The sequence below is a fragment of the Pristis pectinata genome, chromosome 8 (genome assembly GCF_009764475.1).
Source record: "Pristis pectinata isolate sPriPec2 chromosome 8, sPriPec2.1.pri, whole genome shotgun sequence".
In the NCBI taxonomy this organism is placed as follows: Eukaryota; Metazoa; Chordata; class Chondrichthyes; order Rhinopristiformes; family Pristidae; genus Pristis; species Pristis pectinata.
In genome coordinates, this window is record NC_067412.1 from 14373704 (window position 1) to 14397821 (window position 24118).

The window sequence follows — 24118 nt, forward strand, 5'->3', positions numbered from 1 at the left end:
CCTTTTCTGGCCAAATCTCATTCAACCAGGACATCTGTGTCTTTCAGTGAATCTGGGAGCTGTCTTCTTGCAGCCTATTCCTTCTCCATGGATGCCATGGTGCATATGTGTGTTTATTACTGTAGTCATGTGCCTCTGAGGACAGATCCTTTCTATACTTTCTGTGCAGCAAAGTTCAGTGAACTTTGCAGGTTGTGTTTAAGCACTATATGGGTATAAGCCACCCTAAAGCTACCAAACATCTTTTGCCCAATATCCTGATTTTTGAAACTGAACCCATTTTGCCTCTAGTGCTAAGCAAATGATATTTTAGCACATCAAAATTAAGAGTATTCCAATTTATAGGCAAGAAAGTGTTGCTGAATGGAGCAGGGCCTTTGTGAAACCATACCTGGAATACATTGTGAAGTATTAAAGGAGGGAAAGACTTAGTTTGGAGTCAGTGCAGCAGAAGCTTCACCAGATTGATTCCTGGTATGAGAGTGTGGTCCTATGAAGAAAGATCGAACAGAATGGCCCTGTGCCCTCGAGTTCAGAAAAATGAAAATTCATCTCATTGAAATGTGTAAGACTCTGAGGGGGATGACAGGGTATGAGGGTGTTTCACCTGGTGGGCATGGGTTGTCCAACACTGGGAGTTTATTTCCAGAACAAAGGGTTAGCCACAAGACTGGGGTGAGTAGGAATTTCTTCTGTTGAGAGTTGTGATTCTTTAGAAAACTGTGAACATGAGGGATGTGAGACTGACGTAGATCTATGCAAGGGAATTGAGGATATTAGCAGTCAAGAATGTGGAATTGAAACCATAAGATCAGTACAGCTGTTGAATGCATATGGGCCAACACTAAAAAGAAATGCATTGCTCTTGGGCACAGATGACTTCTGCCTGTCGCAGTTGTAGAAAGTCCAAAATAAATTTGTAATATTTTTATAGTAGATCTACAAGAATAATTCTGCCTTCAGTTGTGGTTGGGAACAGTGTGATAATTTCATTAACATAATTGAATTTCCAAAACTGAATTTTATCCCTTTTAATTTGTCCTACCAATATTCCGATCAAAGTTTCTTAATACTTAAAGAATAGGATCTGTGTTTGTATAGTGTCTTAAACATCAAATAGCCCTACTGCACTTTGCAGTGTAACAAATTCCCAAAAGAAATGTTGTTTTCAAATAATCAAGAGCTCAAAGTCATGTCAAACTAATTGACTTTATTGTTACAACCTCTAGAGCATATAGATATAACCTGATCGCAGATGGCCGCTCTTCAGATTTCTTAAGTGCACAGATTAATGCTCCTTGAAGCTCCTGTCCTCTGATTTCAAGTTTTTGGCCACTTCTTATGCATTCAAACAGGCTGGTGCAAACAAGCAGGCTATCTGATCCTTGCTCTTGCTCCACCCCTTCCCTTCACCTTTTTATACCGGCTATCTCCCCTCTATATTTCAGTCCAGATGAAGGGTCCTGACCCAAAACATCGACTGTCGATTTCCCTCCAGAGATGTTGCCTGACTTGCTGAGTTCCTCCAGCATCTTGTGTTTTTCCAGATTCCAGCATCTGCAGTCTCTTGTGTCTCCAATACAAACACACTAAATCAAATACATGTATGTGAACATGATAAATACTGACACATTATTACAGCAACTATCTAAGTACTTTTGAAGTCTAATCACTGTTCTTTTGTAGAAAAGGTGGCAGTCAAATTTTAAAAAACTGAGTTGCTCAATCAAATCCTCCTTCCAGAATTAGTTTAAAAGCAGCTCTAAATTTTGTTTTTCTTTGAGCACAAATTCAAAATTACTCAGCCTTTAAGCAATATGAATATTTTAATTCAAGTCTCTATGAAGCAATAAAATGCTGGTTTCATTTACTTTCTCCTTGATTTTCACAAAATCACTTCACACACTCATTACATTTCAATAGTGAGAAAGCAAGCATCTCTCCAAAGGGATGGTGAATAGAAAATAAGGGAGCTCACATGCAGAAATGATTACTACTTATTTCTTTGAGCACTGGAGGAATAGAAGTAGATTGTCTTCATTGCTGAAGTTTGTGTAAGCTTTAAGGGGAAGAATAGGAACTAGAGTCAACTAGAGATTCCATGTGATTTGGAAATGAAAATTGCTTTGCACTGAAATGTTTTTATGGTAAGTTTGTGGATCTTCAAATATGCCACTAAACTGGAACAGCAAAATGATGTTTCCATTCTGTTTTCAGTATATCCCTATGGCAAAATGTATCTCATCATTCTTTTCTTTCAATACAATCACAGTTTGTACTTAACATCCTACCCAAATACCCATCCAAATGTCTTTTTAAATGTCTTTCATCTGCTCCTGCCACCTCCTCGGACAGCTCATTCCAAATAACTACCACCCTCTGTGGAAAAACTTGCCCATCACATCTCCTTTAAATTTTGCCCTTCTCACCTTAAACCCATGTCACTTAGTTTTAGATTCCTCCCACCCAGGAAAAAGACTCTGGTTATCCACCCCATCTTTGCCCCTGATATTTTATAAACCTTTCTAAGGTCAACCCTCAACCTCCTACATTTCAGTGAGAATAAACCCAGCCGATCAAATCTCTCCTTGTAAGTAGAGCCCTCCATTCCAGGCACATCTTGGTGAATATCTTCTGCACTCTTTCTAATGCTACCACATCCTTCCTGTAGTGTGGTATGCAGAACTGTACACGGTATTCCAAGTGTAACCTAACCAATGTGCACCTCCGTCTTCCACAAAAGCCAGGATCTCCTGGTGGCCAGCCACTTCAGTTCCATTTCCCACTCCCATACTGACATGTCTATCCACAGCCTCCTGGCCACATTGAGGCCAGACACAGGTTGGGGAGCAACACCTCATATTTCACCTTGGTAGTCTCCAACCTGATGGCCTCAACATCGACTTCTATAACTTCTGGTAACCCCTCCCCTCTTTCCCACCCACCTTTCTTTTTCCTTCCATGTTTTTCTTCCCTTTCTTCCCCCCCCCCTTTTTGTTTTCCCTCATTCCTGTGGCCCCTTCAGCCCTTCTCTTTCCCCTTCCCTGCCCTCTTAACCTGCTGTCACGAACCAGCAACAAAAGAAACACACTGAGCATGATTTAGTGTTAAAAACTATTTTATTAATTACTACTTATGATAATACGTAAAATAAAAGTAAAAATGTTAGTATGTTAGAATTCAAAAATGTTAAACCTCGAACATTAACCCCAAAACTAAACTCTTCGTGTGGGTGTGGCAAAGTCCAAAACTCCCAGTTCCGGAATGGTTCTTAAAGTTCAGTTCCGCAAGCCATAAGGTGAAACATGAGCAAGGGCTTCTTCAACAACCGCCATTGTCAGAAGATAAGACGTAGATGTAGAGAACATAGAGAGAGTAATTACGAAATCCAAATGTTCCACGATGGAACCCCAAACGACACTTCAGTGTTTACTCGGTAGTGACTTCCTCACCCCGAAAAGCATCCGAATCGTGGTCGTCCACACAAATACCTGTTTCCTTCTACAGGTCAGCAACAAAGTGAACTCCACCGGATTACTTCCAACTTCCATACATGGATTTCAGTGGCAAACACAGTTATTGTTTCTCATCCATCGATAGAGAAAACAAGCAGGCTGGTGTCTCTCTCCCTTCTCTCTCTCTCTCTCTCCTTCTTCTGACTTCTTCAACAACGTCATTACGTCCTTTATCTTCTGTTGACGTAAGCACGCCCCACACACACACATACACACACACTCTCTATCTTAAAGGGACTTTCACTGAGTCCGTAACACTGCCCATATATTCCCCACCTCTATTCCATGGTCTACTGTCCTCTCCTACCAGATTCCTCCTCCTTCAGCCTGTTGGCTCTTCTACCTATCACCTCCACTTCTTGCATCACTCCCTTTTCATCCCCACTTCCCCCACCCGCTTCCCCCTCTCACCTGGGCTCACCTATCACCTGCCAGCCTGTGGGTCCCCCACCCCCCCACATGCCGATCTTTTTATTCTGACTTCTGCCCTCTTCCTTTCCAGTCTTGATGAAGGGTCTCAACCCAAAATCAACTGTTTATTTCCCTCCTTAGATGCTGCCTGTCCTGCTGAGTTCCTCCAGAATGTTGTGTTTGCCAGCATCTGCAGAATCTCTTGTCAATGTTTTGTACAGCTTCAACATGACATCCCAACTCTTACACTCAAAGCTTTGACTAATGAAGGCAAGCATGCTGTATGCTGCCTATCCATTTGTGTCACCATTTTCAGGGAGCTATGAGCTTGCACCAAAGGTCCCTCTGTACATATACACTCCTGAGGTCCTTTCCATTTACTGCATATGTCCTGTAAATATGTGAAGTGCCAAAATGCACTATCTCACACTTGTCTGGATTAAATTCCACCTGCCATTGCTCTGCCCAAGTTTCCAACTGATCTATCTCCCTCTGTCTCCTTTCACAGCCTTTACTATCTACTACTACAACAGTTTTGTGTCATAAGCAAACATACTAATCAGTCACCTACATTCTCATCCATGTCATATATATACAGAATATATGACAAACAACATGGTCCCAGCACTGATCCCTACAAAATACCACTGGTTGCAGACTTCCAGTCAGAAAAACATCCCTCAATCACTACACAACCTTCTATCACCCAGCCAATTTTGGATCCAGTTTGCCAACACACCTTAGATCTCACGTCTAAAGTCCACGTAAACCATGCTCCCTTCATCAATTTTCAATTTTCTTCATTACCTCCTCAAAAAGCTCTAAGATTTGTGAGACAGGATTTCCCCTGCACAGAACAATGGTGACTCCTAACCAGTCCCTGCCTTTCCAAGTGAACATAAATCCTATCCCTTTAGACTTTTTTTTCCCCAATAATTTCCCTACTATTGATGTAAGGCTAACTGGCCTGCAGTTTCCTGGCTTATCCCTGCTGCCCTTTTTGAACAAATTAGCAACAATAGATATTCTTCTGATACCTCACCCGTGCCAATGAAAATGCAGAAACCTCCTTTAGGGCCCCAGCAATCTCCTCCCTTGCTTCTCTTGGCATCCTGGGAAAGATCCCGGCAGGCCTTGGGAATTTATACACCTTAATATGTGCCAGTATCTCTAACACTTCCTCCTTCTTGACACAGACATGTTCCAGAATATCAGCGTTCCCCTCCCGAACTCCCCATCCTCCACATCGTTCTCCCTGGTGAATACCAATGAGAAGTATTAATTTAGAATCTCACTTGTAACCCCTGATATCACACTTCGATTTCCCTCTCGGCACCTGAGAGGATTTACTTTTTTCTCTAGCTTACCTCTTGCTTCTAATATAAAGCTTTTGGGATTCTTCTTAAATTGATGATAATATGGGGAGAATATAAATGGGATTAATGTAAGTGGGTAGACAATGGTTGCTGTGGACATGGGGGGGGCCTGTTTCTGTGCAGTATTTCTCTATAACTAGAGGCAGAACACTAGAGGACATGGTTTGACCCATGTAGAGCTCATTTTCATTTAAATATATACTTCAGCTCAAAATTGTATTTCAGTTTTGCTTTCTTCAGTATTAGGTTTCAGTGTTGTAACAAAACATTGTGAAATATCAGGTTATCAAGATCCTGGAGAAACTCAGCAGGCCAGGCAGCATGGTCAATGTTTTGGGTCAAGACCCTCCTTCAGGACTGAAGATAGGAAAACGGGAAGCCCGATACATAGTGGGGAAAAGCAGAGCAGTGATAGGTGGGGGAAAGAGGGGAGGTGGCGTGGGCACAAGGTGGTAATACTTAGATTTAGGTAAGAGATAGTGATAGGCAGATGCGAGGGAGGAGCGGATGGGTCAAAGGTGGAGGCCAGCAGCATGGGGGGAGGGGAGGAGAGAAAAAGGAGAGAAAGTAGGCGAGGAAAGGGAAGAAAAGAGGGATGGTGGGGGGGGGGGGGGGGGGGGGGAGTTAGTTTATTTAAAGTGGGAGAATTCGATGTTTGTGCTGTTAGGCTGTGAGGTCCCAAGACTGAAAATGAGGTGCGGTTCCTTCAGATTGCATTTGGACTTCTGGCTGTGGAAGAGGCCGAGGACAAACATAACAGTGATGGAGGGGGAGGTGAAGTGACTGGCAACAGAGAGATGCAGATGGCTGTTACGGACGGAGCATAGAAACTAATACCACATATTTTAGTGGTGTTAGTTTCAATATTAACAACTTTAATTAAATTATCAAATAACATGATCTTTAACAACCCAGTTAAAATATATGGAAGAGATGGTATGTGGATTTATTTTTGCTCATTGTAGTCAATGAATCAAGCTTTCTCTTTCAAAATTAGCTTCCTTTCCCAGCAAATACAAATTTCAGAGAATCCATATTCTAATTTTATAAATCATATTTCAAAAGTAGCAGTTTTAATGCTTTAACTTTTCTATCTTGACATGAAATACACTATACAATCTTTGTTGAATGGAAGGGTTTTTTGGGCAGTAGTGTGTTTTTATTTCTTGAAGATAGTGTAACTCAAAGATTGTTGGCAAGTGAATTTCATCTCTTTCTTGATAGGAAGAACAAAGGCAACCTGTACTGATTTTCTTTGCTCCATTTTCAGAAATGCTATTTCTAGTGTCATTAACATTATCCTATAAACTATAAATTAGTATGAGTTAGGTTTCTTTCTTTGCACATCATATCAATTTAATAGTGAGAATTAAACTGCATAGGAGCTAGTCCCACTACTAAATTTGTGAGCCCATCTTTCAGTATCCAAACAAAAATCTGATTTTAAAAAAAATGTGTTAGCAAAGGCACTAAAATCTGTTAAAGAATCCCTCCACAATTTTGTTCTTAATGAATAAAATGGGAATTAAGTTCTTCATCAGCCCCTCTAGCCTGTGGGTAAGTATTTTAAAAAGTTTATTTTTTATAAAAATATCTTTATGCAGAACCAAGAGGAGCAAAATCACTCTCCCCAATTCCCATTGTTAACAATCAACACCACCACCATCTCTTTCCTCCCCCTAAAAACACAGTTGACAGTTGCTCAATCTAGTCTTCTTCCGAGAATTTGTCCAAAAGCCACTGTTTTGTTTGTCTTTGCACTTTGAATATGAGAAAAGCAAAAGGAGATGTGTAATTATATTGGAATGAAGCCTTGTCCCTAACTGAAAGAGTTTTCTTCCCACAACAATTAGAAGAATGTAATTGATCCAGTTTCTTTAAACAGACCTTCAACAGGTTCAGCAGCACACCACATCCGTGAGGGAATTTCTTCAGAACACTATCTATCAATCAAAACCACTACTGCACACATACTGTAAAACAATAGTCTGGTCTATAACAGGTATACAGTACATTTAACTGCCCCAGACTGGTAGACGGCTGGCTGGCTTGCTTGATAATCCTTTCATTTCCTTCTATTAAATGCTGACAAGTGATTTTGCTGTACCAATTTATAAGAAATTGGTCATGTTGAATTCTATTTGGTTTATACATTAAAGAATTCTCAAATTTTGCTAAATCATTTTTGTTTTGCATAGCCAATAGAAATAATAAATCAAAAACATTTATTTATTTATCTACATATTAGGATCTGGCAAGGACAACATTTGTTGCCCACACTTGACAAGGTGATGATGCACCTCACTGCAGTCCCTCTGTGAAGGTACTCCTGCAGTGTTTTTGGCTAGAGATTTCTGGGACTTAGTCCCATTAATAATGAAGGAACAACAATATATTTCCAATTCTGGATAGCTTGTGACTTGGAGGGAAACATGTAGGTGGTGGTATTCCCATCTGCCTGCCACCCTTGTCCTTGGTGGGAAAAGTCACAGGTTTGGGAAGTGCTGTTGGAGTATCCTAGGTGAGAAAATGTAGTGCATTTTGTGGATAGTACACACTCTAGCCATGGAGTGCAGTGTTGAGGGATAGAATTTTTAGGGAGGTTGCTGGGGTGCCAGGCAACTTATACAGGCAAGTATTCCATCACACTCTTGACTTGTGCCTTGTAGATAATGGAAAGATGTTGGGGTGTCACTTGCTGTAAGATACTAAACCTCTGATCTGTTCTTGTGGTCATGGTATTTATGCAGCTGCTGCAGTTGAGTTTCTGGTAAACACTGTCCCCTGGATGTTGATGGAGTGGTCTTGACAATGGTATTATGTTGAATGTCAAGGTTAGACTGGCTTGATGGAGATGAGTCTTTTTTGTGTATGTATATCTTCTCATGGGAAATAAGCATTACTGCCCTGCCCCAATTGTCTTTGTTCAGCCATTTCTACCAGAGACTTCTAAGGCTCCATTACATTACTGTGGATCAGGGTTCATGTATAGTTTCGTGGTTATCATTACTGATACTTGTTGTGTATTCCAGATTTATTTAAATGCAAACGTATAAATCAGGATCATTATTACAATTGGTAGTTCAGTGACTTAACCACTGCTACAGTCCTATAATGATAGTTACCAAAAATAAGCAATGCATAAGGCCAAAAACTTGCTGCATTCTGCAGAAAGTGGATGTTTGACTAATTTTGGTTACTTTTATGGCAATGTGAATGTTAATCAGGAGAATATGTGGAGTTTAAATCTGCCACTGGAATGGTTTATCATTTTAGAATGCATTATAATGGTTATTTTGGCATATTAACACATTTTTTTTAAAAAAAGCAGAGCATCAGATTGCATACAGTTTTACAATGCACATTAATATAAACCAAAAATTGGCAAGTCAAGTAATTATGGGATTTCAAAGCTGCCGATGGATTTATTACAGCTGTTGATTTATTCCTTGAAACATTACCATTTATACTACAAAATTCTATTTAAACATAACAATTATTTGATGTATCATTTTCTAATTATTCAGTACATTTTTTTATTTTCTAGTACTGTTGGATCTCCCTGTGCAAACATCCTCGGAGGTTATGGGTTTTGGACATGGGACGCCTTCTTCAGCCCATCACCTTCCTTTTAGATTCTATGACCAGTCTCGCCGAGGTGTCAGTGATCCTACGGTTCAACGTTCAGTTTTTGCATCTGTTGATAAGGTTCCAGGTAATGGTGAAAAGCTTTCTCCTAGACTAAATGTGTCTTTTTAAACCAATTTTCTTATTTGAGATGGATTTTTTTTCTATTTTAGAGAAAATTAAGTTCTACCTGCTGTTGTTTCTGTGACTTGTTACTTACAAGGGAGAAATTAAGCTGTGAAGAGCTACAAAGGGGTATTGTTTTCAAAAAAACAAAAACTGCAGATGCTGGAATTCTGAAATAAAAACAGGAAATGTTGGAAGCACTCAGCAGCCCAGGCAGTATCTGTTGAACATGCCAGGTTCGTTACTGCTGGAATTCAGAAGAGTTTGAAACATGTAATGATCCTGAGAAGTCTTGAGAGGATGGATGTGGAGATCATGTTGCATCTTGTGACAGAATCCAGAAGTAGGGCTAGTTTTGCTTTTCATATTTTCTAACCTGTGAAGAAATTTTTAGTGATTGACAAATTTGTACTTCCAAGATCCCTTTTCTTTTTCTGCTAGACCCAAACTCTCATTTTTCAAATAATACATCACCCCTCAGTTCTTACCAAGATATACTACCTTATGTTTATCTGTGAACTTCATTAGCCAATCACTTGCACATTCTGCATTGTTGTTAATGTCCTTCTCCATGTTGACTACACCCCCCACCCAACCCCATTTGTCATCATCTGCAAATTTAGAATGCTCTTCTTGATTCCTGAGTCTAAACATTTAGTGTAAATCGTGAACAGCAGTGGTCAAATTCTAATCTTTGTGAAATACCAGTACCCACATCCTTCCACTATGATTAGCTACTGTTTTCAACAATCTGTAACTTTCCCCATGTTTGACCTTTTTTCTCAGCATTTCAAGATTATATTAACTCTTGGTTCTTACAAAACTACTTGGTTTCCCCAAGTGCTGTTAAACGGAATCACCATTGTCCACATAAAATTGCCTAATTTCCCGGAGTCACTCCCTCCTATTTCATTGCAATGCTGCACAAACAATTTATACCTGCTGTATCCAGTGCCCCCATAACCCAGCTTATTTTCTTGTGTTCCACCTTACTTTTGTGAAACCTACCGTCTTCTGCCTTTGGGATTGAGGATGACTTGTCCGATTTGGTTCTCTGGTGACTGACAAGCCCAGTGTGGGAATCGTGGACTCTTTCACAGATGGGACAGGAGGTGCTGGATGGAAGAGTTTGTAAGATTTTCCACTCCTTCTGCTATACAGCCTGGGTTGGACTCGAGGTCCTCAGTGCTATTCCAACTGCTCTTCCGCCACCTTAAGGGATCATCGGCCAGGGATTCCCAGGAGTTGATGGGGAAGTTGCACTTCTTTCCGTGGAGTTTTTAGAGCATCATCTGTCCACCTGGTAATCTCTTCCCATGACCGAGTTTGGAATGGTATTTGTGTCAGGAGCCTGGTGTTAGGCAAAGTAGAAGTACTTGCAACATACACATTATACTATGCATCCAGACGTGAGGAGATCGGTCTCTGACGTAGGGTTCCTTCCCACGAGTGTTGGGTTTAGCTGGTTCTGTGATCACAGGATCTTGTGCGGTATCCAAATTCTCATGCTATCCCAAGGTGTGATAAGGCGTTAAATTCTGTTTTCGGGATTCATCTCCCTTGTATTCCTTTTGTCGTCGTCCAATGAAACTGTTCCACATTCAGTGTAGTCCAGATCTAACCTATTTCAGCCATCTATGTCCCATTGCAGCTGGTCTATTGATTGCCACAGTGTCACCTTCCATAAATAAGTACCATGTTGGTTATCAGTACTGAACTTATCAGATGCAGAGGAGTGTGGGATTTATTACTACTGATATTTCATACCATTTTCCTTGTGGGTCTGATGATCTCATGTCCAGACCTTATCACTTAAAAATTTCTCTGACTTAACCCAAGCCTTTAATTATCTCTATTACAATGGGAACCACCCATTAGAGCTATTGAGGCCCTGGTTTCTACTAGGGATGTCTTCAAAGTAAATGTATTGTTCCCTTGTCATAGTTTGCATGGACTGGTTCCAGCTATTCACTTCTGATTGCCACAATAACTCTTCAAAACTATTTCTAATTCAGTCATATTTCAGTCAATCTCAAACAACTCAGTCCATCTCCTTTTGCATTTGTTATCAGTCTTCTGACTCTATTTTCACCTTGTGCAAGAACCTGCTGCAAATTCATTTCTCTCCAGAATTTTAGAATTCCCTTATACAGTTTCCCAGGAAACTTTACCTCCCATCTTCCTGCATACCTTGGTCTTTAAAAGGATCAAATGGATGTTGAGTAGTAAGGAAATGAGCATATAGAATAGCTGCAGAGGTATATTGTTGATAGGGATATGAGAGGGAAGAAAGGAAGATGATTCAAGACTGTTACACAGAAATTGAAGAGGTAAATTGAATATGAATAAAACAATGACTGCACCAAGCAAAGTAAGGGAAAATTAGTTGAAGGAATCAGAAAGGTGAGGAATCAAAGAAAAATCAAGAGTTGAAAGAGATAATGTCAAAAGAAATCTTTTTATTGATAACCATGAACAGGAAAACACTTGCGTGCATTGTGAGGTACAACCTTCTCCTATTATCAAACAAATTCTGTGAGTTAAGTTCTGCTCATTTAATTTTTATAAAGAAATTGTGTTCAGTGCTACTGCTCATTCATGGGATGTTGTTTGCACGCCACATCACCAGAATGACTCATAGATGATGTTGTACACTCAGCCGTGCCAATTTCTTGGTAATGTGCATGCAGGTGTACAATGCACATGGGTTATTTACACTGCCTTAAACCTATACATTTTGTCTAGGCTTGTATCCTAGAGAGACCAGCCCAATCTTGCTGTAGGATATGAACACAATATAGAAAATGAACAATAACATAGAGCATGATCAGCACAGGTTATCTCTGAAGACGAAATTGTGTCTTGCTGGTCAATTGCTGTCCGCCTTAGCCAGCAGTCTCTGACTAGTAAATTGTTGGCCCACCACTGTCTACTGCTTCATGGGTGCTTGATGCTTCAGAGTTTTTGTTCAACAAGTAGACCATACCAATCCCACTTATAATCCAGGCAAATAATTGAGGAAAAAAAAATGATGCTAGGTTTTTGATTGGCAAGCTGAAACATCAATAACACGTGTGAGGCTAACACACAAACACAGTTGGTTGATAACACCAAGAAGGCAGTCTTAATTAAAGTGGAACTTGATAGGCTGAAAATTGACCTAGTATCCTTATAAGAGATGAGACTTGCTGAGAGTGAATCGTCAAAAGGAAATCATTCCATGTTCATCTGGTAGGGATGAGTTCAAGGAAAAACTTGAATGATGTGTTAGCATGGTTGTGAGGAACTTGCTGCTCTCCATGATAGAACTCCAATAAAGGCTTGGAAAGCATTATTTCTATTTGCCTCTCAACCCATATAGGGCTAGTTAACCTCAAGTGTTTACGCTGCAACACTGTATTCCACCACAGAGATAAAGTACGAGTTCTACAAGGAGCATGACACTGCCATACTAAACCCCGAAGAAAGTATTCCTTTACCTTCTGGGGAACTCTAGTGAACCATGCAACATTACCCCACTGTCCCAGACATTTTGGCACACAAAATAAATGAAGTGGACAGATGCTGCCTTAAGCTACATTGCTATCAGCTCTGTATGACAAGTGCTATCTTTCAGAACAGAAAGTGCCTGGAGACTTCCCAGACCATTGGTGTCGGCTGAGCTGACTGGTCATTACTAGATATGACTCTCTTAAAGGCATTATCATCTTACGGAGCTACCACAGCACCAACTGTGGTAGAAATCATTTTCTAGTGGTAGCAAGGTTAGTATGCAACCCTTGAAGCTGTTTTTTCCAAAGCAGAAAGGCAGTCCTTGCATCAGAGTTGGCCTTGTTACCTGTTCTGATAAGAACCAATACTTCCTTAATTCCTTTGAACAAACGTGCTCTGACATTCCCATTCTGGGTGTAGAAGCAGATAGCGATATAATTTGAGGCAGCATTTACAACACTGTTCTCTATATGGGAAACAAAAACAGAAAAATGCTGACTACTTCAAGGCCAATATTGCTATAAAGCAACTGTGATGGAAACCAAGTGATCTGTCTTTGCCCACTACAAGAGAGACCCAAACAAGATTATTCTGAGCACTTATGGAGCTTCATGCTGTAAAGTCCAACAGACTACTACCAGACACTGCACCAATGACTGTTGGGTGCAATTTTCTCAGAACATCTGGATATCCTCTGATACCGAAAGCTTGGTGCATGCATGATGGAAACAAAGGCAACAGGTCCATCAGCAAAGAAAGTGGCGCTATGTATCCAAATGCAGTTGAGATCATCATCAAATGTAATAAACAGATGGAGAGATGATTGAAACACTACCTTGCATTGTATTCCATGGAGGATATCATCACTATGGAACTTCTAAACACCATGGAGAGCCTGCCTGTCAGGAAGAGCTAGATATTGAATCTTCAGTGAAGGAGATTAAAATGTATCGACTTGCATGGCGTGCACAGAGCTCCAGGTGATGATGCCATTCTACCCGAACTGATTGAGCACAGGAAGCAGCACTCTGCAGCATCTACTTGAACTTCTTTTTCTCTGTCGGAAGGAGGTGATAGTCCTCCAGGATATGTGGTATGCAAAGATTTTCCTTTTCTAAGAAGCACAATGCAGTGATTACAGCAACTACAGAGGCATCATCTTGCTATGCATAATGCGAGTTATATATGCCCTACTGGATATTAGTACCTCTGCATCTGTAAATAAAATATGGTAGGCATCAACTCGGACAGCTCGGATCGTTGCCGATGGCCAAGACTTCTGGGGCCTAACTGTTCATGAGGGCTTTGGAAGAGTAAAGGAGAACAGAAAGCACAGCTACTGGAGAAGGCAGTCCATAGAGAAAATGGGCCAGCAAATTTTGCACCTTTTAAAACACTGTCACACCAGACAATGTTCATCATAGGGTTGATCACCAAGGTGTAAACCATTGTCCAACATGACAGAATCTTGCTGACGTTTGAATCCTGCAGCATGAGAAATTTTACTCATTAAAGTGGATTGTCCATTTCTTTGATGTATAGAGAAGGGTGGAAAATCACTGCTCCTTCTGGACAGTGAGGCCTTGGTCTTCAAATACTCTTCCTCATTATGAATTTTATCATTAATGTATACCCTGAGAGGTGACATCTCTGGTATACTGACCAGTATTTTGTCATGTTCAGAGGGCATTGTTATATTTTGTGGGCAGGTGGTGAGCAACTTTTGTCTTCTGGATGTTCGATGTAATGTCCATTTTCGTATGTTTGGAGCTCAGCCTGAATTTGCACATATCCAAGTGCTGTCTGCTTGCTGAAACTCAGTGACTTGAATTGGATTGGCTTTTGGTTCTGGAATGGAAATGGGATAGTTTCAGAAGTTTCCTGTTCATCCTAACTCCATTCCATTGGGGGGTTTGTTGGAAGGGAAGTAAAGTATAGCAGCAATTATTGAGAAGAGGTTTGGTGCACTGGCATAGCATTGTTTGACGCAGTCCTACATTGGGATTGAGTACTGGTGGATCCATTGATGGCAATTGTATCTTGCATATTGTTGTAAAGTAGGCAGTGTTGAAATTTTGAGGACAGCCAAATTTGAGAAAGGCCTTTAATAATGCCTCTTGTTTGAGATAGACTGCAGTTGACTGCTCAAAAATTCAGTACAGGAGAGAAACCTGAAAGTAGGAGGCAAGTTACAGTGGTACCAAGTCTAGAGTGTGAATAAATGTCAGAAGAGAAATTGCAATGAATAATTAAATAGGCATGTCACAGTTGAGAGATGAACCATTATGATGGAGGAGGGAGAGAAAGGGAGGAGATGCAGCAGTGATATCACATTGGGAATGCAAAATTGAGTGAGAGTAAAGAGAAAGAGAAGCAAAATTTGTCAAACTTATGTTGTAGAGGTTGCCCATTTGGCCAATTGATTCTATGCTTCGTCTTGGAGCACCAATTAATCCTATTTCCCCCATTTATCTCCCTAGAACCTATTTCTTTACTTGTCCATAACTCCACTCCTGGTTCTCCTGCCACACACCTATGCCGGGGCAATTTACAGTAACTAGTTAACCTACCAGCAGGTCTTGGATGTGAGTGGAAACCAGAGCATTGGGGGTAAACCCACACAGTCACAGAAAAAACATTCGGTATCCACTTACACGTCAAGAGGGCAGGATTGAACCCAGGTCACTGGAGCTGTGCAGCTAAGTCTCCTGTAATGAGGAAATCCTGAATTTACTTACGGGCCTTAATTTGTTCATATCAAAAATTTATTCCTGGCCTTCAGAACTAATATTGAAAACATGAAACAAAAGCTACTGTAAATCACCAAACCATTTCTGGTTGAAGAGGGCAGGAAGCATTCGTATGAATGGGATTAAATTGCAGATGAAATGCATTTAAAAGGAACACGCACCAGTATTGAGGTAAATTGGTTTATAGTGTGTTTAAATAGAAAGTGGGGAATGATTAAATGACTGAAATGAGATTAACAGAAAGAGTACCCAGGGACCTGCATGATGGTGTAAGAGAAATGGAAATTGCTAATCATACATGAAACTTCTGTCAGTGTTCATATAGACACTGATCCAGGTTTAGAGCTGTAGCTTGTCAAAAGAATCAGAATCAGATTTATTATCACTAACTTAGATGACTTGGGGCTGATCAAAAAATACAAATAATAATTGTAAATTAATCTGTTTATATTAACCTTTTGTATGCAGTGGCTAATAAGGAATAACCAAAAACCTAATCTTAGGCGAAAACATATATGTAGAACTAATCTACAAATGTAACACAATATGCTTAGAAACATGGATTGTGTAGATTAATGATGAAGAGTAAGATAAAGGCTTTAGTTACTTAGATATTTATGCGGCAGGTTTATTTCTAGGAAATGTAGGAGCTTGTTCACTGGTAATTGATGCATTGTTTGCTGCAGCCAGCTAATTCATCACATTTCTTATGGCAAGCAGCCAGCAACAAAGAAGCTGTTCTCAGCCCGAACACTGCACCTTTTATAATTTCAACCCATGCAGAGATGGCATGCAAACATATAATCAGTCACATGAATTCACTATTGCCTTGAACTTCCTATTTTCAGTCCTGCAGCATTTAGTAATACCACCTTATTGAAAGACCAAGATGTGTCTTGTGGGAACAAGTAAAATTTATTTTTTTTTTAATTTTTGTTGATGTGGCATGATTAGCAAGGTAAAGAATATGAGCTGGGTTGTTTATTTATAACCACCATCAGTTGTTAAAGTTCCCCGAATTTTTCTGGGACATTAAGAGAACTGTCCATTTTCGGATAGTATCATGGGATCTTCTGTGTCCATTGGGACAGTTGGAAATGGGCTCTGCTCACTTGAAATGTGGCACGTCCAATAATGTACCACTCTGCTAGCATTGAAACATTGTCCTGGATTGCATTCAAATGCTTGAGTCTGTAACTTTCTGACTTGATTCCAGAGTTGTCATTAGAGTTGAGATGATCTTTGTGAGTGTTCTCTCATGAGCTGCTTCCCTGCAATGTCTTGACTTTCAAAATTACACCATGCCTTGAACTCTGCATGTTATCAGTATGGAAGTAAGGAAACTTTGCCTGACTGATGGAAACATTGCTTAAAAATTTAAAGAAAAGCTATTTTGTTAGAAAGTTAATAATTTAAAACATTATCAGTGGTGTTTCTTAGGGAAAGTAAAAATCATTCAAGATCAACTCTACATTTTGAGCATTTTTTTTAACACTGGCACGACAGAAGTGCAGGATGGAGATGCTGCATCACATTGTGGCCGTGACTAGTAAAAACATGGCTGGACTAACAGTCACAATTCTTCACATGATGAATTAAAGATGCTTTAACACAGGAAAAGATAGAGCACCTCCTTGGCTTTTGTACATCTCCTAGCAAGAGTATTTATACGTCATTAGTGGTTGTCTGCATGTAGTCCATGAAGCAGCCTTTTTGGCAGGGAAAGTGGCAGAGTGGAAAAGATAAAAGTAACTTGCATCATCAAAAGCTATAGTCGTTACTGGGTTATCTTCTAGCCACTAAACTTTATTCAAGTTGCTGTTGGTCATCAATCCTGCACTAAATCCTACTCACTCATCATCTCTGTCCTCCCGAACTTATCTCCTCCCTATGTTCAGTTTCTATACAGTCTCCAATCTCCTCTTATCCCAAAATTACTGCTGAAGTATTGGGATTGCTCAGTATTGCTGTATCCAAAAAGTACATTAGCCTTATTTTGCTTGTTCTTTCAAACGATTCTTGGCAGTTAATCAGAACTGGAGTAGTGAGAAGACTTTTAAATTTCTGAGATCATGTTGTGAAAATTTGGTAAATTGGTTTATTATCGTCACATGTACTGAGGTATAGTGAAAAACTTTGTTTTGCAAGCCATCCATACAGATCATTTCATCAGTACATCGAGGTTGTATAAGGGCAAAGCAATAACAGAATGCAGAATATAGTGTTACAGTTACAGAGGAAGCGTAGTGCAGGCAGACAATAAGGTGCAAGGCCATGACGAGGTAGATTGAGGTTGAATCCATCTTATTGTACAAGAGGTCTGTTCAATGGTCTTATAACAATGGGATAGAAGCTGTCCTTGATCTTAGTGGTATGCACTTCCAGGCTTTTGTATCTTCTGCCCAATGGAGGGGGGAGAGGAGAGAATGTCTGAGATTGGAGGGGTCTTTGATAATGTCAGCTGGTTTACCAAGGCAGCAAGAAGTGTAGACAGTCTATGGAGGGTAGCAGTGAATGCAGTAACTGTTGCTTGTTTTTACTTTTCACTCTATTTAAAAAAAAAAGGATCATACATGCTGCCTTCTAATTTCCAGAGATCGTTGACAGAATCTGTAGAATTTTGTACGGTAACCAAAGCTTCCACTATCTCCATAGCTATCTCTTTCCAGTCTTTTATATTTCAGGCTCATCAACTTCTCCATTAGTATTTTTTTTGCTGAAACTAATTTCTTGTACTTCCTCGTTTGCTCTAGGTCTTTGGTGGTCTAGTATTTCTTGTATCCTTTTTTTGTTACTCCTGTGAAGATACAATGTATTTGTTTAATTCCTCTGCAATTTAGTTATTCCTTGTTATTATTCCCTGTTATAAATTCTCCTATCTCTGTCTGTAAGGGATCCCCTTTGCTTGCCTTTCCTCTTTTTCCATACAGAAGCTTTTACAATCTTTGTTTCTGGTTTTTTTCCCCCTTTCTTTATCAATTTATTGGTCATCCTTGGTTGACTCCCCCCCAATCCTCAGGCTTACTGCTTTTTAAGGCAAATTTATAAATTGTTTTTTTAAGATTTAATTTGCTAAGTCCTCACTATCTGTTGTTTAGCTATTTTAGGATGAGCATACTCATGAGGTCACCTCTGGCCCCATCTGGATTTTTTTTCTGCAAATATTCCTACACATAGGTACACATTGAGGAACCAATCATTGTATAAATATGAGGATCAGTTTCCAGACCACGCACATCAAGTGGCTCCCTGTTGTGTGTTGTTTTAATGGAGAGTCACCTTTGTTCACACAGCTGCACCTTGTAATTCCAAAACCGGTCACTGCTTGAGGATTTCAATGGATGTAGTTTGTTAGTGAAGGTCATTTTCTTTTAGACATTCCACCATTTTGTGTTTATTAATACATGTTAATACTTTGAGAACGTTGTAGGGCAAATTTGTGTTTTTTGGGGGGAGTGTATTGGTGCAAAGAAGAGGGCCTTACTGGCAGTTGCAGTTTTGTTAACTGCAGGAACTCAGTGTTCCTGTCATGGATGATGAGCACTTGGTGTACTTTAATTTGTCTGTAATCCAATTCTGGACCACTTTTCATGTTGTGCCTTTGAAGAAGGTATATTTTGTTGCACATCATGTAATTTTTTTTTACATGCTAGCCATCGTCTGTCCGTTGTCATATCTCTTTAACGTTGTATCTTAATCTGTCACAGCCTAGCTGTTCCTCGTACCTTCATAATCTCCTTTGGTTAGATTGAAAACTCTAGTTTCAGAACGAACTACATCACTTTTGAACCTAATGTAAAATTCTCTCATTTTATGGTCAATTTTTCCTTGGGACTACTTTATATTAATTTTATTATTTAACCCTTGCTGCACAACACTAGATCTAAAATAACCTGTTCCCTAGTTGGTTTCTCAACATACTGATCTAGGATCCACTTCATGTACATTTCAGGAATTTATCCCTTACATTATTAGAACTGATTCTAATAATGTCTACATGTAGATTAGAGCCCCCTTGATTACTGTATTATCCTTGTTATATGCACCTTTTAATTTCCTCATTTATACCATGCCCTGCAATGTCACTACTTTTAAGAGAAATACAAATAACTCACATCAGTGTTTCTGGCCCATGTGCTGATTAGCTGCACCCAAACCAATCCTAATTCTGTACTGTGATCTGCCAAGTCAAGATCTAGTCTGGTTACTGTATTGATTTATCCCTTATTAACAGCACTACCTGATCTCCTTTTTCTTTTTGCCTGTCCTGATGACATGATTTCAAGGTGGTCAAAGCTGGGAACTAAACATTCTGGGGTTTTCAACATGTTTCTGTAGTGCAGTTAGATCATTTCCATTTAAGACTATGTATGCCATTAATTTAGAGTTATATAGCATGGAATTCGGCCCAACTCATCCACGCCTACCTGAGCTAGCCCCATTTACCTGCATTTGGCTAATGTATCTCTAAACCTTTCCTATCCATATACCTGTACAAATGTCTTTTGAACATAATTGTACCCACCTCTACCACTTCCTCTGGCATCTTGTTCCACCTACCCACCCGGCTCTCTCCCCCCCCCCCCCCCCCCCCCCCCCACCCGTGTGGAAAAAGCTTGCCCCTCAGGTCTGCTTTAAATCTTTGCCCTCGCACCTCAAACCTGTGCCCTCTAGTTTTAGACTTCCCAACCGTGGATAAAAGACTCAGACTATCCACTCTATCTATACCCCTCATGATTTTATAACCCCCTATAAAGTTACTTCTCCGCCTCCTTTGCTCCAGGGAAAACAGTTCCAGCCTAAGCTGTCTCTCCTTGTAACAAGTCCTTCAGTTCTGGAAACACCCTTGTGAATCTTTACTGCACCCTCTCCAGTTTATTTTCATCCTTCCTATAGAATGGTGACCAGAACTGCACACAGTACTCCATGTGTGGTCTCACCAACGTCTTGTACAGCTGTAATATGATGTCCCAACTCTTGTACTCAATGCCCCGACCAATGAAGACAAGCATGCCATACACCACCTTCACCACCCTTTCTACCTGTATCGCCACTTTCAGGGAACTATGTACTTGTACCCCTAGATCTCTCTGTTTTACAAACCATGCTGGACCTTGTTAAGTCTTTGCCATTCACTGTCTATGGCCTGCCCTGGTTTAACTTCCCAAAGTGTATCACTTTGCACTTGTCTGAGTTATATTCTATCTGCCATTCCTTTGCCCAGTTACCCAGTTAATCTAGGTCCTGCTGGACATTCTTCACTGTCCCCACAACACCAATTTTGGTGTCATCTGCAAACTTGCTAATCATGCTGCCTACATTCTCATTCAAGTCATTAATATATGTGACAGACAACATAATACCCCCCACCGATCCCTGCAACACACCACTACTCCCAGGCCTCCAGTCTAAAAAATCAACCCTCCACTAGCATCCTCTGACTCCTACCACCAAGCCAGATTTGTATCCAATTGGCTATCTTACTCTGGATCCCATGTGATCTAACCTTCTGGACCAGCCTACCATGCAGGACCTTGTTAAAAAGCCTTGCTATAGTCCAGATAGACAACGTCTACCTCCCTGCCCTCATCAGTCCTCTTGGTCACTTCTTCAAAACACCTCAATCAAATTCATGAGACACACAACATCCCATGCACAAAACCATGCTGACTATCTCTAATCAGTCCTTGCCTTTCCAAATGTGCATAGATCCTGTCTCTGAGAATCCCCTCCAGTAACTTTCCTATCACTGATGTTATTTCTCCACCTTGTTGTTGATGCAGCGTGCTTTTAAATTTGGCCTGTCAACATTTTTCTGTACTTTGATCTGACTTATCTTTTGCCTTTGTTTCCACTGCCTGTTTATTTTGCTTAGTACATGTTTAACTTTCAGTTCCAGTTTTGTTTCTCTCCCTACTGCCTCTTATATTGCCATGGCAGTTTTAACATTCCCATAAAGGACAAGCAAATGTTACTGCGAAGTTATTAGTCCAGTTATTAGGCAAGACAGTTGAAGTGTTACCTTTCCAACTTGTACAATTCCACCTGCACCAGATATCTCTCTACCCAATCATTTGATCTATCGTATTTCTGAACATGTTACTAGATAGCATTGGGAATAATTCTGATTATTACCTTTTGAGTAGCTGCTTTTTAAACTCTTTCCTAGCTCCATTAAACTTACTTTCAGGACCTCATCTCTTCGCCTCTTGTGTCATTGATTTTAATGTGGACCACAGCTTCTACTTCCTCACCTTCAGGATGGTCTTGAGCCATTCAGTGACATCCTTGCCAGTTATTTGCAAATCATTGAGCTGCAACATCTATTTTGAACTGTGTCTCATCACACTTATAAAGCCACGTCAATGTTGAGTTGTGTCTAACTCGCCAAAACCCACACTGTCGACCCAAGGACCATACTTCACTCAGTTTTAAACACACAAGCACCACTAGCAGAGTTACATGACTTCAATTGACTGGTACCTGTTAGTAACAGCCTACGTAATTGTATGCTACTTCCCACCCCACCCAAGGTTGCTTGTTTACTCACCTCGCATGAAAAATCCAAACATGAGCATATGGCTCTATAAAGGGCTTTACTGCACAACATAAATTTGGTCAAAATCGTAAAATTAAATCAGCAGCTAGGGAAGATGTATTACTGACAGGGGAAATTCTTTGAAGTCCAAAGCTAAGATGTATCTTATGGAATTTCCTTTTGTGATTTTTGAATAAATTCCTTGGCAGTGAGAAGTAGTATTTTGGGGAAATGCTACATTCCTTTTAGTTTTAGTGAATTGCTGATGATTGCAGGCAAGACTTCCCCTAAATGATGTATAAACCAAAAATACCAAAATAAATGTTGATAATTCAAATAATTGTAGATAAATTTAGTTGACCTAAAGTAAACCAACAAGACAGGGTGGTGAAAAAGGCTTTTGGCATGCCGGCCTTCATAAGTCAGGACATTTAGTATAAAAGTTGGGAGGTCACTTTGTGGTTGTACAGGACACTGGTGAAGTTGCACTTGGAGTATTGTGTTTGGTTTTGGTCATCCTGCTGTAGGAAAGATGTTATTAAACTGGAAAGAGTCCAGAAAAGATTTACAAGGATGTTGCCAGGACTTGGAGGGACTGAGTTATAGCAAGAGGTTGGACAGGCCTGGACTTTATTCCTTGGAGTGTAGGATCTGAGAGGTGATCTTGCAGAGGTGTATAAAATCATGATTCCCCAGGGTTGGGGAATCAAGAATTAGAGGGCATAGGTTTAAGGTGAGAGGGGAGAGATTTAATAGGAATGTGAGAGTGGTCAGTTTATGGAAGTGGTTGAGGCAGGTACGATAACATTTAAAATACAGTTGGACAGGTACGTGGATAGGAAAGGTTTAGATGGTGATGGGCCGAACACTGGCAAATAGGACTAGCTTGGATGGGGCACCTTGGTCAGCATGGACCAGTTGGGCCGAGGGGCCTGTTTCTGTGCTGTATGACTCTGATCAACCTCAAGCAGATGCCAATGTATCTTGGACAACAATTGCAATTGATTTGTTGGAAGTCCACAGTAAATTCACACAGGCAGTGACTAATTCAAACTGAGTTACATCCTGGAATAGTCCCGTCATGAGTTAAAAGGGATGTGCCATCATTATCACCAATTTTAAGAAATCTGTATATTAATTTTTATTTTGCCTACTTTCTGAATATTGTGTAAAAGTTGAACACTATTGATGACCCTATATTGGCTCGGAAACTTTATTGTGCATCACATTTATTATAGAATCTTATCAATGCCTTTCCTTGATCAAATCATTAATGTAGTGGTTTTGTGTAAACACTAAAGCTTCCTTCCATCTGGTGCAGCCAACAATGTAAACAAGGCAAGTTCCAGGAAATTTCACTTCAAAAATCTGCAGCAACAATGGTTCCAAAGCACAAGGTCACCTGCTTCCGTAACTCACATGGAGCAGTTTGAAATCCTGCACCTTATCTGCAAGGCAGGCCAAATAAAAATAAGTATGCAAGATAAATAGAAATAGATATTTTATATTATATTTTTATATTTTATATTTTATATTGTATATTATATTTTTATACTTTTTATATTAAGTAGTCCTAATCATTAAAACATTTTAGAATGGGGGCATTAAAAATACATTACCAAGAAATATTTAAAAAAGAATGCTTACCGTTTCCTTTGCCCCAAATTTACAGGTTTAGAATCTGTACTAAAATCACTGAGGTTTCAAATCCTGTGCAAAATCAGACATAGCATGGGATCCAAGTAATGACTCCACAACATAATATTGGGAATCTAATCCCCTGGATTTGCACTTGTGCCAGTCCAGGACTGACTTCAGTTTGAAAGGCTGAACACAGGTGGTGCCTTCCATAAAAACAAACCTGGGTCACCGTGTCCTGGCCCTATATCTTCAAAAGTGCTGTAAGGAACAGGTGGGGAAAATGTATTGAAATTTTAAAAAATATATATAGTTGGGCAGCTAAATAGAATCATAGGAATTTGCACCATAGAACACCACCATTCAACAAAATGTGTCTGTGTTGGCTCATTAAAAAAAACTGTCTTATTTAGTCCCCACACTTCCCAGTTTTTGTCCATAACTCTAAATGGCCTTCAATGGCACTCTTGGCATCTATGCCCCAAGACTGGACAAAGCATTGGCTGCAGTGTTTGCTATCATAGATCCTGGGGGTTTTATTTCCTATCTAGGAAACATAGACTCGAGGAATGAGGAGCCAACTACTTGATTCCTGGCATATAAATGTGCTCAAGTTATAAAAGTTTGGTTGGGTAATTTTGACAA

The 24118-nt window shown here is 40.0% G+C and overlaps 1 protein-coding gene across 3 annotated transcripts in view; it reads left to right on the plus strand.

The window, feature by feature from the left end:
- Window positions 1-24118, plus strand: part of clec16a (C-type lectin domain containing 16A) — a 180055-nt gene that overhangs the window by 132245 nt on the left and 23692 nt on the right. For all 3 annotated transcript variants that reach the window (XM_052021126.1, XM_052021127.1, XM_052021128.1), the window contains one exon: window positions 8850-9017. In XM_052021126.1, coding sequence (XP_051877086.1) covers window positions 8850-9017 — 168 coding nt within the window. The remainder of the gene's footprint in view (window positions 1-8849; window positions 9018-24118) is intronic.